This window comes from Etheostoma cragini, chromosome 4 (assembly GCF_013103735.1).
Source record: "Etheostoma cragini isolate CJK2018 chromosome 4, CSU_Ecrag_1.0, whole genome shotgun sequence".
Classification (NCBI taxonomy): Eukaryota; Metazoa; Chordata; class Actinopteri; order Perciformes; family Percidae; genus Etheostoma; species Etheostoma cragini.
In genome coordinates, this window is record NC_048410.1 from 17,375,041 (window position 1) to 17,389,656 (window position 14,616).

Below are 14,616 nucleotides of genomic sequence, written 5' to 3' on the forward strand. Positions count from 1 at the left end.
TTTTGTTGAAATAGGCTTAACATTTTGGAAATAATAAGAGTGTTGATAGTTGAAATTCTAGAAAAAATTGCTTGTAGGTGTTGCCCTAGTATTTTATATATTACCCAAGTGTAATTTCTTTTGCCCAGATATTAATTTTTTTGTGGCCAATATCATTAGCAGCTCCAACTTTAACATCAGATACACAATGTGTACACTATACACACATGCACTGCCTTAGTAGTATTTTCCATTTAAATATGACTATTATCATGTTAGTGTTACCAGTTTATTTGTTCAAACGTTTACTTTTCCACTTGAGGCGTTTAATATATTCCCCAAATTGCCACCGCTTTGTTTGGAGTGATGTTTAATTGGCTGGAAGAAGATGAATGAGGCTGACAGGAATCAGCTGTCCAGAGATTCCCCTGTGAGGCTGACTCGGAAATCATAACCTGACCAGCTTTTCCTCCTCTGAAACCCGCTCGTTGAACTTGTCACATCTAATTAGGGTGTTAAAACACACCAAGTGCATCGGTGGGAAACAGTAGGTGGTTGGTCCGGGGCAGCCAACAAGGCCTTTTTGGGTCAGATGGTGGAGGTAGAGGGGGGCTGAGCAGCGTTGTTGGATGGGGATGTTGTTGAATTGGACCGCTGCGGGGTTTCTAAGCAGGCCTTTTTTCCGCTATTACTTCAATTACGGCCATCCACCGGGCTAAACCAGCCTGCATGGACTGTCTAGCCTTGCTTTAATTAGGTATGAAATTAATTATAGCAGACGTATGTATTAATACTTTTAAGTTTGGCTATTTTTTTTTCACAGACTTTAAAGGTAGAACAGTGGATTAATGGCTTACAGCCAAAATTACATTTTATTGCATCCCATCATTTCTGTCTAACAGGTGTCAGGCAATCTTTGAATTTAGAGAAAACTAATATTTTCATCATCATCTGCCCAGTTTTTTCACCTTCAGCTGTATTTTGATAAATGAATTAAAACATGGGCCTTTGAAATTTAAATCTCATACTTTCTACCTACCTATTTTCTGCAAATTTAAAGTTGTATGTCAATGAATGGATGCACATTTTAATTTTGTAAACAACTTTCCAACTTAGTGTGCTGCTTGAGTTAGCACCTCTTGTGCACTTGTGAAAATACAATTGTCTTGAATCCTTTTTTATTACGAGGCCGCATTCTTTTTTTATTGAATACTTTTTTTCTTGTATTGATACAAAAAAGCCCTGTGATGTCTGACAGCCTACTCTCACCATTGTTAAATGAACAGCCACTAGAAAAGGACGAGAGAAAGAAGAGGGAGGCGAAAAGGCCCTTCTGTTATCTTCTGTCTTGAGACTTGCTGCATAGGCTATTCAGGCAAGTTGATGAACTCCTCCAAAAGTTTATTAAGGGGCTGAAAACAATACAAACTAAAGCCTTTGGATGCCTGGGCAGACAGTTTATAAACTAGCTGCTATTGTGCCTCAAAGGCAGATGCATGAATACTTTTGAATAGGGGCCTTCAAACTGACACGATCAGGCTGGACAGCAGCAGTTTTAAAGGGAGAGAGAGTGCTTCTGCTGCAGCTCAGATCTCTGCCTTTTTTGCATTAATGTACATCTGCAAAGGAAGGGGGGGAGGGGGGGAGGCACTGTCTCTCATGCTTACATACACTTAAAAGAAGATATATATGTACATGATTGAGTAAACAAGCACTTTCTTAGGAAATTATAGTTTCTAGAAATAATGTATGCTTTACAGAGTATGGCTTCATGTTTATTTAATATTGAAGGACAGAGGTTGTTTTTATCTGGTAAATAGTAGTTTGTCCTCTGAATCATCATAAAAGAAGATGGTTTAGTACCTTGCATCCTATTTTCTTCTTCTGCTAATGTTATATTTTGGGTGTGGAAATTGCACAAGCTGTTATGGAGACCAAGCGCAGAGTGTGACAATTGGTCTTTCCTGTTCTGTACTGTGCTGAATTTCAAACAAAAAGCTTTCAAATGGTCCCGATCATTTATGCACCCAAAAGGAGACAAAAAACAAGGCAGAAAACTGTTGTATGCTTTGGCGACGTGGATTCACTGTTGATATGTTGTTGTTTTTTTTGAATGGGGCGCACTGGTTACGCGCACCCAAGAAGATACATTATTCCCCTCCTTTTCAGTAAACAATAGACTGTCACTCTTTATCCTTCTTCCCTCCTCTGTCCCGCCCTCTCCAGCTTTCTCTTTTAGTCTTCTCAGTCTCTGGCTCTGTGCCTCACAACATCAGAGGGAGTCCAGTGATTTGTGACCCCAGCAACCCACACTTAATCTCGCTAAAGAGGGGGAGCATCCAGTTTGCAGCTTGGCGGGCCCCAAATAGACCAAGCCTGCTCTGGCAGGTGTCAACATTAGCAAACAATTGGTCCCCAGTCCCATGCCCCGTACCCCAGTGCGAAACTGAACCTAAACTATTTGAGACGCTCTGAAAGGAGCCACATAATAGAGAATGTGAAGGGGGAGGAGAGGAGGGGGAGGACAAGGGAGAGATTACACTCTCAGACAGCTATTAGCAGGGATGAGGCTTTTCTAAACAAACAAACAAAAAAGAAGACGATCAATACTGTGTTAGTTTACCAAGTGGAGTCATCATTGTGGCTTTGGAGTATTTATTTTCTGCTCCATTGTTTTTCTCGACTTCTCAAACATCTGTGGGCCGTATTGGCAATCCAATTTAGTTTGGAGGGGGTTCCCTGGGAGGCCTATTTTCTTCTCCCGGGCAGTTGTGTGTTAGTTGTGGATTTTGCTTGGGTGTGGGCAGTCCATTCATAGATTAAGTGTTGTAATGAATCCTGATTGGTGAGTTATACCTTCGATAGTGGACGATGACTGGGCTGTCCAGAGGGAAAACAACACACAGGGATGACAGAGCTCCGCTTAGCCCTGTGGGATTGCAGCCCCTATACCTCATTAGACAGGAGTGTCTTAGCGAAGAGAGCAGAGGAAATGGGAAGAGAATGAGTTGACATGTGGACTGTTGCGCTCTTGAGTGGATATGTGTCTTGACAAGAGGGACAATGTTTTTTTAAAAGCCATTTATTTATCTCTCACTGCTGAATCCCAGCAAAGCCATGAGGAGAGACAAGTGCTCTCAGTTGGGGAGATTAGTTTTAAAGGTTTTAATGGAAAAACCTATAGTTATCAGACAGAAATCTCATTTAATTGCTTTGAGATGTCCTCTTGGCGTCTTTCTTTCGTTCCTGCAAAAAGAATCTGTAAAACAATCCTCCTGGTGCAGATGTTCTGCACACAACACTAGAGAATCTGCCATCATTTTTCTGCAATAAACAAGTGTAATTAACTGACCTCAGGACTTCTACAGACAATGGTGCCTGTTGTCAGGAAGCACCAATAACAATGTCAACGAGCAATAAAGTGATTCTGAGCCTTCATGCTACAACACAGATAAGAAGCCTCAAACATAGACTGATCAGACTGAAAGTAAAATGTTTTTTTGTTTTTGTCTCGACTACGGGAATTGTCAGATGGGACAGACAGTATACAGAGTTATTTCAGCTTTAAGCAGTATTTAATTAACCATGTAATTCCATGAATCCTTGTCATTTAGACTAATACGTTATCTAACAAACAACATAAAAAACACGTTGTTGCCAGCTGTCAGATAATGTCAAACAATGACAAAGAACGGTTAAATTGTGAAAGATCCACCAGTCATTTTTCAATATATCTTGATGTAGGCCAAATCGGTCAGGAGACAAGTATTGGTGTGCAGTTGTCTCTTTGATTTCATCCAAATACAATCTTCCAGCGGATAAATCAGTACCATCTAGTGTTTACGGCTCAGTTGGACTAAACACTGTCTTCTCTAGATAAGAAATATTAATTATAATAATTGATTATTATTGAATCAGTAGTGGAATTTTTGTCTTGCAGTCCTGTTTTTTTGTCCTTATTATGATCTGTTTGGTTAAATGTAGCATGCACATTTTATGTTAATTAAAGTCTTAAGATTTGAAGATGAACGGGGTAAAAATAATAATAATAGACGGGACCTTTGGCAGGAATACATCTTTGTTAGTGATGAAACCATTGTTATTCTGCCATACACAATTATCACACAAATAAGTATACAGTACATCAGGACATCTCCAGCTTTATTATTTAGATGTTAAATTGTGCAATGAATAAGGAGGTCAGAGCCACATAATTTATTGAAAGAAATGTAGTTTCCTCCAATTCGCCCTGCCACCTAAGGTTGTCAAGCTCTGACAGCTGGCACAGATCGGGGACAGTGTGTTGCATTATGACCATCCACTGGTTGCCATGGAGCTGCATTACAAAAGACAAAAGGCATTTCTGGCTAATTTTATTACAATACAGGAATAGCCCACATAATGTGCAACAGTAATTACGTTTAGCACAGTGCGCCCCTGCTCTCCCTCACTGATGAATGAGAAACATTGACCATGGTCTGCTAGTTTAAAAATCGCCATTAGCCTATGCTACTTAGGGCCAGAACATTTCACATTTTATGCTCTTGTTCTGCTGCAACACTGAAATATTCATTTATTTTAATTGTGCATGTTTTTTTTACAACCACAAAGACAATAAACATGTTCCCTGAGTGTTGCAAATCAGAAATGTGTTTTTTCCCACCAAGTTAAAATGTGTAAGCGGTTGTCCAAACAGTGGGGTGGAGCTCCTGTCTTTGCCGACAAAATAACAACTTCAAATGTTGTCCGCTATTTTCAACTAATGGGCTTATTTCTGCATCGTCAGTCATTCTCTCCTTGGGGAACGTGTTGTCTCTGTATAAAAAGCTTTGCTACTGTGCCACATTACATCCCCTCAATATGGAGGGATCTAAGAAATTAATGCTAAGCACTGTAATGCTTCACTCTGCCTAGAAAAAGCTCTTTATTTAAAACATTACTTAAATTGTTGAACATAAAGGAATTCTTTTTGTTAAGTTGCAAGTCACAAAATGTCTGTGCGTTTAAACACAGTGGAGAATATTTTTTGAAAATAGGTTTCATGATTTCAAATTTTATATGAAGATTTTGAAGGCATTTATCTGAGATCTATATATATATATATATATAGATATGTACAAAAAACAAAAAATTATAAATATATATATATATATATATACATATACATATATTTATAATTTTTTTGTAGCTTTATTTACATCAATCCTAAGGTTTCTGTTAAAGTTTCTATTAAAGAGTTAAACTCTTTTTTTCCTTCCTTGTGTCCTCTATATCGCACAAACTTTTTTCGCAATATTTGCTGCCCAGCCTTGTCCAGAAAATTAGGAAACTTCCCTTTGGGCACATAAAAATGTCTGCTGTGCATTCCTATACTGTGCCCAGTAATCTCTCTTAGGCTTTGTTGAGAAAATGATTTGTTCCTCCAGGAGACCTCGGCTCATAGCCCTGAGACGTTACTGTTTGATTTCCTGCGTAGGTTTTTAGAGCTTTTTGCAGGGGGACTGAGGCTCTGGCTTCAGTGCCATTTGGCAAAGACCCCCATGGGCTCCTTTTTACTTTCTTGTGCGCTCTGTTAATTTCATTACTTTTGCTGTGACCTCAATTAGCAAAGACTCAAGCTCAGGCGGTGACATGCTACTCGACAGAAGAGGAAGTTCAGTCTTAGTGAGGGAGGAAGTGAGAGGTGGCAACAGTCTTCCTCACAAGGTTCAAATTTTGTTACCTCTGACGTCTGTAGGGATCCTTGTGGCTCTGTTAGATCCTTTCTAATCTAGCTCTATTCTGCCACAGTAGGAAATTATATTATAATTTAGCAAGTAAATTCATACAGTATATGCTCTCGAAATGTGAGATTTTGAATTTTTGTAAATTAATAAAACTAACCTATTTGTAACGTTAAAGGTGCATTTTCCTTAATATCTACATCAAGAGAAATCTTTCAAAACTAATGTATGTACAAGAAAAAGAAACTAAACAGTACTCTAGAGAGCAACAGTAGTTTCCTTAATGTATATCTTGGAGTGAAAAACATATTGTTTAATATCCCAGTGTTAGTCAGTAGTATATTAATGAAAGAAAATCCCAACCTTCGAGCCCTTCACGCTTTCACACTCAGGCAGCGCAGAGGCATGGGGAGTCAATATGTCAGCGTTTATGGATGCCCTGCGGAGCTGCACAGGGCTGTCAGGCCCCTATTCATGCTCTAATGGCCCCCCGAGGAGCCCGTCTCTCTGGGCTGAAAAGGCCGGGAGGCCCAGTGGACACCCTGTTGTTGAAGGTGAGCGTGCACTCTCATGGACGCGCTGCGCCTTCATCCATATGACAAGAGCCATAAAAGAACATCGCTTTTGCTGCTTCTCCCTCTCTGTCTCCTCTGCTTTCTCTTGCGTCCCCTACCCTCCCTCCTCTATCCCACTTTCTCCCCACCTCAAACAGAGAAAAGGGCTAATTGTTTGTTGTGAGAGCCAAAGATTACAGAGCCTCCCATCTTTCTTCCTTCCTAGCATTTTTCTCCTTTTTTTAAGACCCCTACTCCATTTCTAAATAATGTGATTCTGTCCAAGAGATAAGAGAAGAAAAGTATTGTAATTTTCCTGAGGAATGCCAATGTTAAAGAGCCTAAAACTCTGACACTGGCAGTGGTGAGGGGTTGTGCGTTTGGTAGTGAAAGCAAGGCGGCTGTTTCTATTTTCATCAGGTAGTCTGTTTGAAGTTTAACAGCTACTTTTTATGTTAAAAAGTAAATTTAAAGCTTCACACCTTTTAGAGCTCTTGCTTTCCTTTCTCCGTTGTCCATCTTACCACTTGAAATAGACTTTGGGACAAGTGCCTTTGGCCCTGGGCCACCTGCCATAAACTGGTAATTTACATAATAGGCATGAGACAAAGCTGAATCCAATGACATCTGTCCATAAAGGTGAGCTGAGATAGATGGTGGATTTTTAATATCCTTGTGTAAAGTTACACATCTAATCCCGATTCAATTTCAGCTAAATGTCAAATTACGGCCCAGAGAAGGTCACTGACAAGCAGACGAAATTGATTTTGTATTTTGGCATGTTACCGAACCAAGTAAACAGTTAACTTGATTTTGCCACATACTATGTGCAGTCATTTAACAACTAGTTTGGTATGTTAATCAAAATATTTTAAGTTAATATACATGAGTAAGTTCCAATTATGCTGAGGCTACGCTAGCTTTTGGAGTTTTGTTTTTGTTTTTCACTTGCAGGGAGATAACTACAGGAGAAGATTATTCATAGAGAATGTGTCTTTAAACCATTCTGGTTATCGCTGTCGTCTATCTTGTATTCACATAAGGTTCCTATCTCCGATACATCCTTCGGTAAATGCCTTAAATCACATGCCTTCTTTAACTTGGCAACCCCTTTGGGATGAACAGGCAAGTGCATTAAGCAGAGATTCGGCACCATTCTCCGAAAAATGCAAATGGGGAAGTTGTTAGTTATTTGATGTTGCTGCAAGATCCCCCCCGCCCCCTAAACATCCCTCCACTCCAGTGTCGGTGGTTGAATCGCATGCAGTCCTGAGGACAGGCAGGGCTGTTTATATGCAGGCCTGGAGCAGCAAAGACAGCACAGAGACAGATGCATGTCAGAGATAGCAGATCCCATCTCAGGCATATGCCTCTTATCACAGGCCTGTTTGCATAATTAGGCCTTTTGATATTCACCCCCTCTGACTGACAAAAAGTATAATTGCAGTATCAACTACGACAAAAGGTAGGCACAAAATAAACAAGTCAACATAAATAGGGAGAAAAGACGCGGTGTTATTTTTGTCCTATGGGAAAAAAGAGGGAGGAAAAAACACCATTTTAAACTAAATCTGCTGTCAGTCACAGTCAACTGGTGTGACTCGGTGCTCAGAGGCTGGTCCTGTGAATGCCTGCAAAACACTGAGCGTGAGGCCTGATTGTAATTATGCTGGAACTAATATGCTTTTCAAAATGAGCCATTATGAGCTAATGCTGCACTGCCAAAGCCCTGTCTGTTTTTGTCCCTCTGTCTTGTATAGTTTGCAAAGGTATGGCTGATATTGAGGCCATGAGTTATGACATCAGAGGCAGTCTGACTAGGACGAGCGCTACTTAACTTTAGGCTAATACTGCTCACAGGTGAGTCAGAGATGAGGGGTGAAACACCTGAAACCTGCACCACTGCAAAGGGATGTTCTTCAAAATGATTCCTACAGAGACACCAATGATTTTTGGTTATTGTTATCTTTTTATTTACACAAAGAGTGAGTCTTTTATTTTTTTGTTTCATAGTTCACATGCGTTGTAGCTGTGTTTAATTTTTGTTATTTTGTTTGTTTTCATGGATTTGTCTGTTTTTTTTTGTTATTGAAACACCTCTGGGTGGAAGTAGATATTTTTAGTTGTAGTTTTTTTAGTTTACCCATTTTCAGAATAAAGCCTTTTCACCCTTTTTAACTTTCATCATGTCACAGATTTTGGCTCCTACAATTGATTGTAATGCTTCATGATGAACATTTACTCAAGGCCATAGATCCTGTTTTTTTCACTCGGAACGCCCCTCGATGAATCAGCATACATTTAGCCAACATCTCTCAACAACATGAAGTTTAATGCAGTTGTCATGTATCATAAATATGTAACCTTATGGATCACATGGCTATTTGCCAGTATTGAGTGGACAGCTGTCTGTTTAATCAGCTTTACCTCAGTGTCTCGGGTAAAGGTGGAGGAGTGCAAGGGATTGGCGGTAAAGGAAGAGAAGGAGTTGGGGAGGGGGTTGATAAGAGGGGAGGGGTTCGAAGAAACAGGGTGATGATGAGGATCCCATCTGCCTGTAGTCTGAGGAGTCTGTCTGCGGGGTCAGCAGAAGAGCATCAGAGGAGAGGGCAGGCTTTAAACCTCATCCCAACCTTAAAACTATTAACTAGCAGCACAAAGCTTTCAAGAGCAAGAGCTCTTTTTGTCTAAAAGGTTTGCTCAGAATTAAATCATCATTAAAGCAAAGTTACACCGTTGTGAAAGAATTTGGTGGTTATCCATGTCTTTAGAGATAATTGTTAGTATGGTGTCAACCCTTAAATTAACACAGGGATGTGTTCATTTACAAATTCTTTGTTAGTGTTCATCCACTTTGCGACCATAGTTTGTTTAGCAAGATGAGTTTTCCAGCACAACAGTGCCCCAATCAAAACAGGACTTTAATGCTCGCAAGTCATTAACAACACCTTTTCAATGTTTTCTCAATTATAATTAACATTCTTAATAAAGGTCAGTGATTGATCCGTATCAGTTAAACCTTTAAACTATTCCATGTATTCAAAACATCTCTTTCTTAAGTCATGGCATTCATTACAATTTAGGTCAAGGTAGCTTTTACTCAAACCAGTGTTATTTCTAATCTCAATCAAACACTCACCTAGATAAAGCAATGTGTAAAGCTGATTAATTCCTACTCTTAATGGGCACAATTTTAAATCAATATTGGGGAAAAACCTCAGAGGGCCCCTGGAGGAGAGTACACAGTGGTAATCATACCCACTGGATAGTACATAATTGGATTCTAATTGGACGATAAGTAATGAGACATGGCATGAGTGCCTTATCAATATCCCATGAACCTGTGAATGGAATTACCGCAGTTGTATTATAGGATTGTCTAATCACAATGTACCTTTTTGTGCCGAGAGGACCATTAAGGAGTTGACCTAGACGGCCCTGCAGGGATTTTGTTGGCTGAGTCTTATTTTATCTTTTATTGTTAACATTGTCACATGTGAGGGGAAAAAGACACATGAAATTAATATTTGAAAGAGATTTTGTAAGCAAAACAGACTGAAAATTTGTTGTTTGCTGTCTTTATACCTGCTTTTGCCTAACATGAATTCAAGCCAGTTTGTTAGTGATCTTGTCTTTGTACCGACTGTTGTAACACCACTGTGTTCAGGTCTGTATGTTAATCAGAAATCTCTGTCAGGCTCTGTCTTACATCAACATGGAGAGCAGCCATGTGATTTTATGTATTTTCCATCTTCCAAGTGTAATCGGCAGATAGATGAGTTTTGCGTCCAACCCCAGTCCCAGTTGGCCCCAAGCAGCGTGTGCCATTTTCTATTTTCCCTTACTCATTACAGGGCAGGCTGTTGACCTTGTGCTTCTGGTTCATGTACAAGAGCAGATGCGTTGGTTGTGTATGGCTTAATGGAGAGCAGCAGTACAAGCTATTGTCTGTTGAGGTTTATCAGTCATTAGCCTGATAGCATGCTAAATGGGACAAAGATTGCCACAGCAGTTTACTTGTGAAATAAAGTCTGTGAAAGCGCCTCAGACAAAGGAGAGGAAAAGAAAATAATTTGAGGAGAAGAGGACTTTAGTGTCTTTCTCAGAGCCCCTTGAGTATGTGTCTACTCTGGCCCCAGTGTCTCCCTATAGGACACAGAGGTGACTTTGGAAAGTGATCTGCAGACTGCTGGGCTGGTCTCAAGTGTCGTCATGGCAAGTTACCGGGCAAATGGATATACGCATCCTCATGAAAACCAACAAAGGGATATGTGGTGTATGTACATATTCAACTTTGTATGTTCAAGGGTGTTCTGCCGCGAAGTGAGCCTGTGCTTCAAGAATCAATCTTTATTAAAAAGGATAAGACTGAAGAATTGATTTAATGAATGCGGCGTCATGTCCTACGGCCACATGTAATCCGCAGAGAATCATTGAGCATGAGCTCAGGGGGACAAAAATGTTCGTAGAAGACTCATAGAGTGGCCTGTAATGATAGTCTCCATATAATCCCATAATTCCTTGTTTAATTAAACTCGGGAGCTGGCCTTGAGACTTCGCCAGCTCTATTGCTCTTTTGTTCTCACAGTTGTTATTTGGAGGCTAGGTTTGAGTATTCTTTTGTCCACTCATGTTGAAGGATTTGACTGGAGTGAACAATAAACAGAGATCAGAGCTGGAAAACAATGAATTAGACAGTAGGAACTCACTCTGACGATACATTCAGGTGAGCATTATAGTTTTCATTTAAGCTGAATAGCGTAGGGCCTCTGTCAGCAGCAGAAATCTCTTCAAACACCCTCTCCTTCAATATCTCCCTTTATTTTCCCTCTCCCACACTTTCTGGACTGTGCATGATGCAATCCAACTAGGCCTGGAGCAACACTGGCTCATCACGCCGCCTTGTCAATGTCTCAATGAGGAAATTATGAAAATATAAATTTTATGACATGAAATGAAAAGGGCCATGTAGTTTGAATAGACATGCAGAGGAGGTGAAAATGATGCAATTTTCTAAATTCAGTTATAATGGTAATGTGCAATGGTAATGCGTTTTTGCTGTCAAAAATTTCCCTGTCGGCCCGGATTGTACAGCTTTGTGCTGTATCTATATTCCTCGAGCGAAAATTCAGCTTAGTAGAATGCCTAAAAAGTAATGTAAAATATGTTCTAATTCATTTAATGACAGCAGATGGAAACACATGGGACTGAATGGTTTTGGTGTGATATTGTGTTCTATTTTATACACTTTGGCTGAGCTGTGTATGATCAGTGTGCCCTGGGCCAATGAGAGAGAAAAGCAGGGTGAGGAGCAGCAAGGTGGCCCTCGCAGATTAACCCCTCTACCCACCGACACCCCCACTCCCCCTCAGCCCTCTGCCTTCTCAGCCTCTGGGGCCCCTTACAGAAGCAGGATTGTGTATCAGGGCCTCTTTTATAATAAATAAATATCCACAGATTAAGATAATATTCTCCCAGTTGTATATTCAGAGAGGAGTAGCTGTCATTTGAATCCTCTGTGTTGTCAGTCCTGCTTTCTGGAGCAACAAATGAGGCTCTAAAATGCAGATAACGCTGTTGAAGCTCAATTTTCATGCTATTTTCTACAAACACCCCTCAGTTAATTCACATAAAACACTCTTCAACTTGATTTCATTCCATGATCACACAGATGGCCCTCTGTCTTTTTCTTTTTCACCTCAGGTAACCGCACAGATGAAGGTTCAGATGTAGATTCGGAGCCTGACTTGCCCCTGAAGAGGAAGCAGAGACGCAGTCGTACCACCTTCACCGCTGAGCAGCTGGAGGAGCTGGAGAAGGCTTTTGAAAGGACACATTACCCAGACATCTACACCAGAGAGGAGCTGGCTCAGAGGACAAAACTCACAGAGGCCAGAGTGCAGGTTAGACATACCAGTGACAGTACCAGTGAGTCCAGGCATTGTGTTGTAGTATGCCTGGTACCTAGCTATGAAACATTGGTCCCTGAGATTTCTGCTTCCACCCTAATACAAATGGAGGAATTTGCATGTAAAAAATTGTAAAAGAAAATCAATGTTACTCTGGATAACCAAAAGAACATATAGATAGATATATAGATAGATAGATAGATAGATAGATAGATAGATAGATAGATAGATAGATTGCTAATGACTAACCTGAGATGTAACTCAATTCATTGTCATTGTGTTTGGGTGGAGGCAGACATCTCAAAGACCGATGTCTCAAAACCTGGACAAATACCAGCACTATAAACGTGTGTAATTGGACTTAAGCTATGCTAACTGTAAAATTGCCACCTGCCAATGTGCTGTTGTCACTCAGTGGTGAGACTCACAAAGAAAAAGAGTTTCACACCTGGTGCAGGCTTCGCAGGGATCTGTGCTGCCTGAACAACAAATACCAGAATTTCCCTGAACACACGGCAAAAGCATCAAGTTTGATCCTCTAAATATGTAATGTTGCCCCTCTTTTACCCAAAGCAATGGTTTACTCATTTTTCAGGAGGATGTTTCCCCTTTTACCGTATAATGCTGTGCATGTAAGGGAGTTTGCTACAAATCATTAGCCAAGATGTTTGAGAGAAATGCTTCCCATCTTCACACCTCAGACCCAGGAGCATGGCTGTCTGACAGCCAGGGTGCCCTGCAGTTGCATGTAAGATTGAATGAAGATATGTACAGTAGAGTTATAGCAGCAGCTGTTCTTCCAAAGATGGAGAAAGGGAGAAAAAAGAGGAGAGGAGAGAAAGGGAATGCATTCCTGATGGATTTCTCATTTCGGCCTTTGGCCAGGATCTGATCCCATCACTTTCAAGCTTGCCGCTGCTTGTAAAACCTTCCACATATAACAAAGGGTTCCTCATCCTCTCCAGGGACCCTATGCCCCGACAACAACATTAATCAATCAACCGCTAGTAAAAAAAAAAAAATGGACTGGGGCACCCCTCTCCTCTTACCACAGTCATTCACACTCCCTCTGAACCCCCCAGACTCCTCACCGCATGCTAACTGTTCATCACACTACAAACATGCAGTTGGGGTAACTGATTCCACACATGTCTTTGTCCATCTTGAAATCCCCCAACACGCATAGATGTTCTATATGTCTGAGTGTTTAATGCCTCACTCAAGGGAGGATAAATTTATCTCATGGGTGTTATTAGGCAATATATTAGTTTTAGTTTGAGAGGTAAATGTGGACAAGAGACCTGAAATCATCAATAATATTTATTGAAAATTTGATCATTACTTTCATTGAAAGTGAATTTTATTTGGCATTTTATAGACTGCATTCCAACATTCCTAATACCGTTTATTATTGACACTTAATTGTACAAACCACATAAGAAAATCCACGTACCAATGCATTACTCTCATGCAATTCAAAGTCACCATGGATAACAATAACAAAATTCTCGATCATTTATTCTTGTATTAACATCTGTGTATTTCTGGAGCTTGACAAAAATATCTAAGCAAGAAAGTGAGTGACTGCTGTTTGCTCTTAGATAATAGACTTAAATGATGTCATGTGAAAACCTGAGGAATTTAAGTCATGGCTATAATTTGTTAACGCTGTTAGCCTCATAATCTAATTCTTAAAGACTTTGAAAGTCTCAAAAGGTCAACTCAAACCTAATTTTCTGAAGTTATGAAGAAAGGGGGTCTGGTAGCCAAAATAAATAGATGCTAAAGTTGTGCTGCAGTTTGGTGAAGTTAGATATGGGTCTATAACCATAACATAAGTCTGATTGTTTTGTCATTTCATTTCCCAAATGCATCTCAACAAATTCATTGACTACTGGAAATACCACATATTTTAGATATAGACCACAAAGATCAACTAAATAGCTGGGCTTTCACATTGGTGCCCAAAAGGCCCATCAAAGGGCAGGAGAGAGGAGACCCTTTAGCCTGAGAGCAAAGCTTGTCCACCACAGCTGCAATGACGCATCTTCCAGATGTCGTTCACAGACAAATTGGTGTTTGGGGCTGAAAGAGAAAGTTCGGGCGAGAGGTGGCAGTGCTCCCAGAGACTCATATTATTTTAACTTGAACCTGTGTCCGCGGTCATGGTTCACCGTTACCCGTTTGTCATTAAACTCAGTGATAATGTGCGGAGCAGTTTGTTCAGGTTGGTTTCAGAAGTAAACTGTAATCGTGAGGCACAAACATAGCCGCACTGGCACTTAACCGCCAAAGCCTGAAGCCTGTGTACTAAATTAAAATTAGTCGATTTTTGTGGAAGTGATGAGTGTTTGGCTTAGCGCTGACTCACAACCTAAACTCATAAACAGAGCTAACTCCCTTGTGTATGCCCTCGCCTGCCATTTTAAGACACTTTAACCATCCATCTTC

General features: G+C 40.3%; 1 protein-coding gene across 2 annotated transcripts in view; it reads left to right on the plus strand.

Annotated features, from left to right (window-relative positions):
* Positions 1 to 14,616, plus strand: part of pax7a (paired box 7a) — a 44,816-nt gene that overhangs the window by 9,255 nt on the left and 20,945 nt on the right. For both annotated transcript variants that reach the window (XM_034869091.1, XM_034869090.1), the window contains exon 5: positions 11,960 to 12,159. In XM_034869091.1, the coding sequence (XP_034724982.1) occupies positions 11,960 to 12,159 (200 nt within the window). The remainder of the gene's footprint in view (positions 1 to 11,959; positions 12,160 to 14,616) is intronic.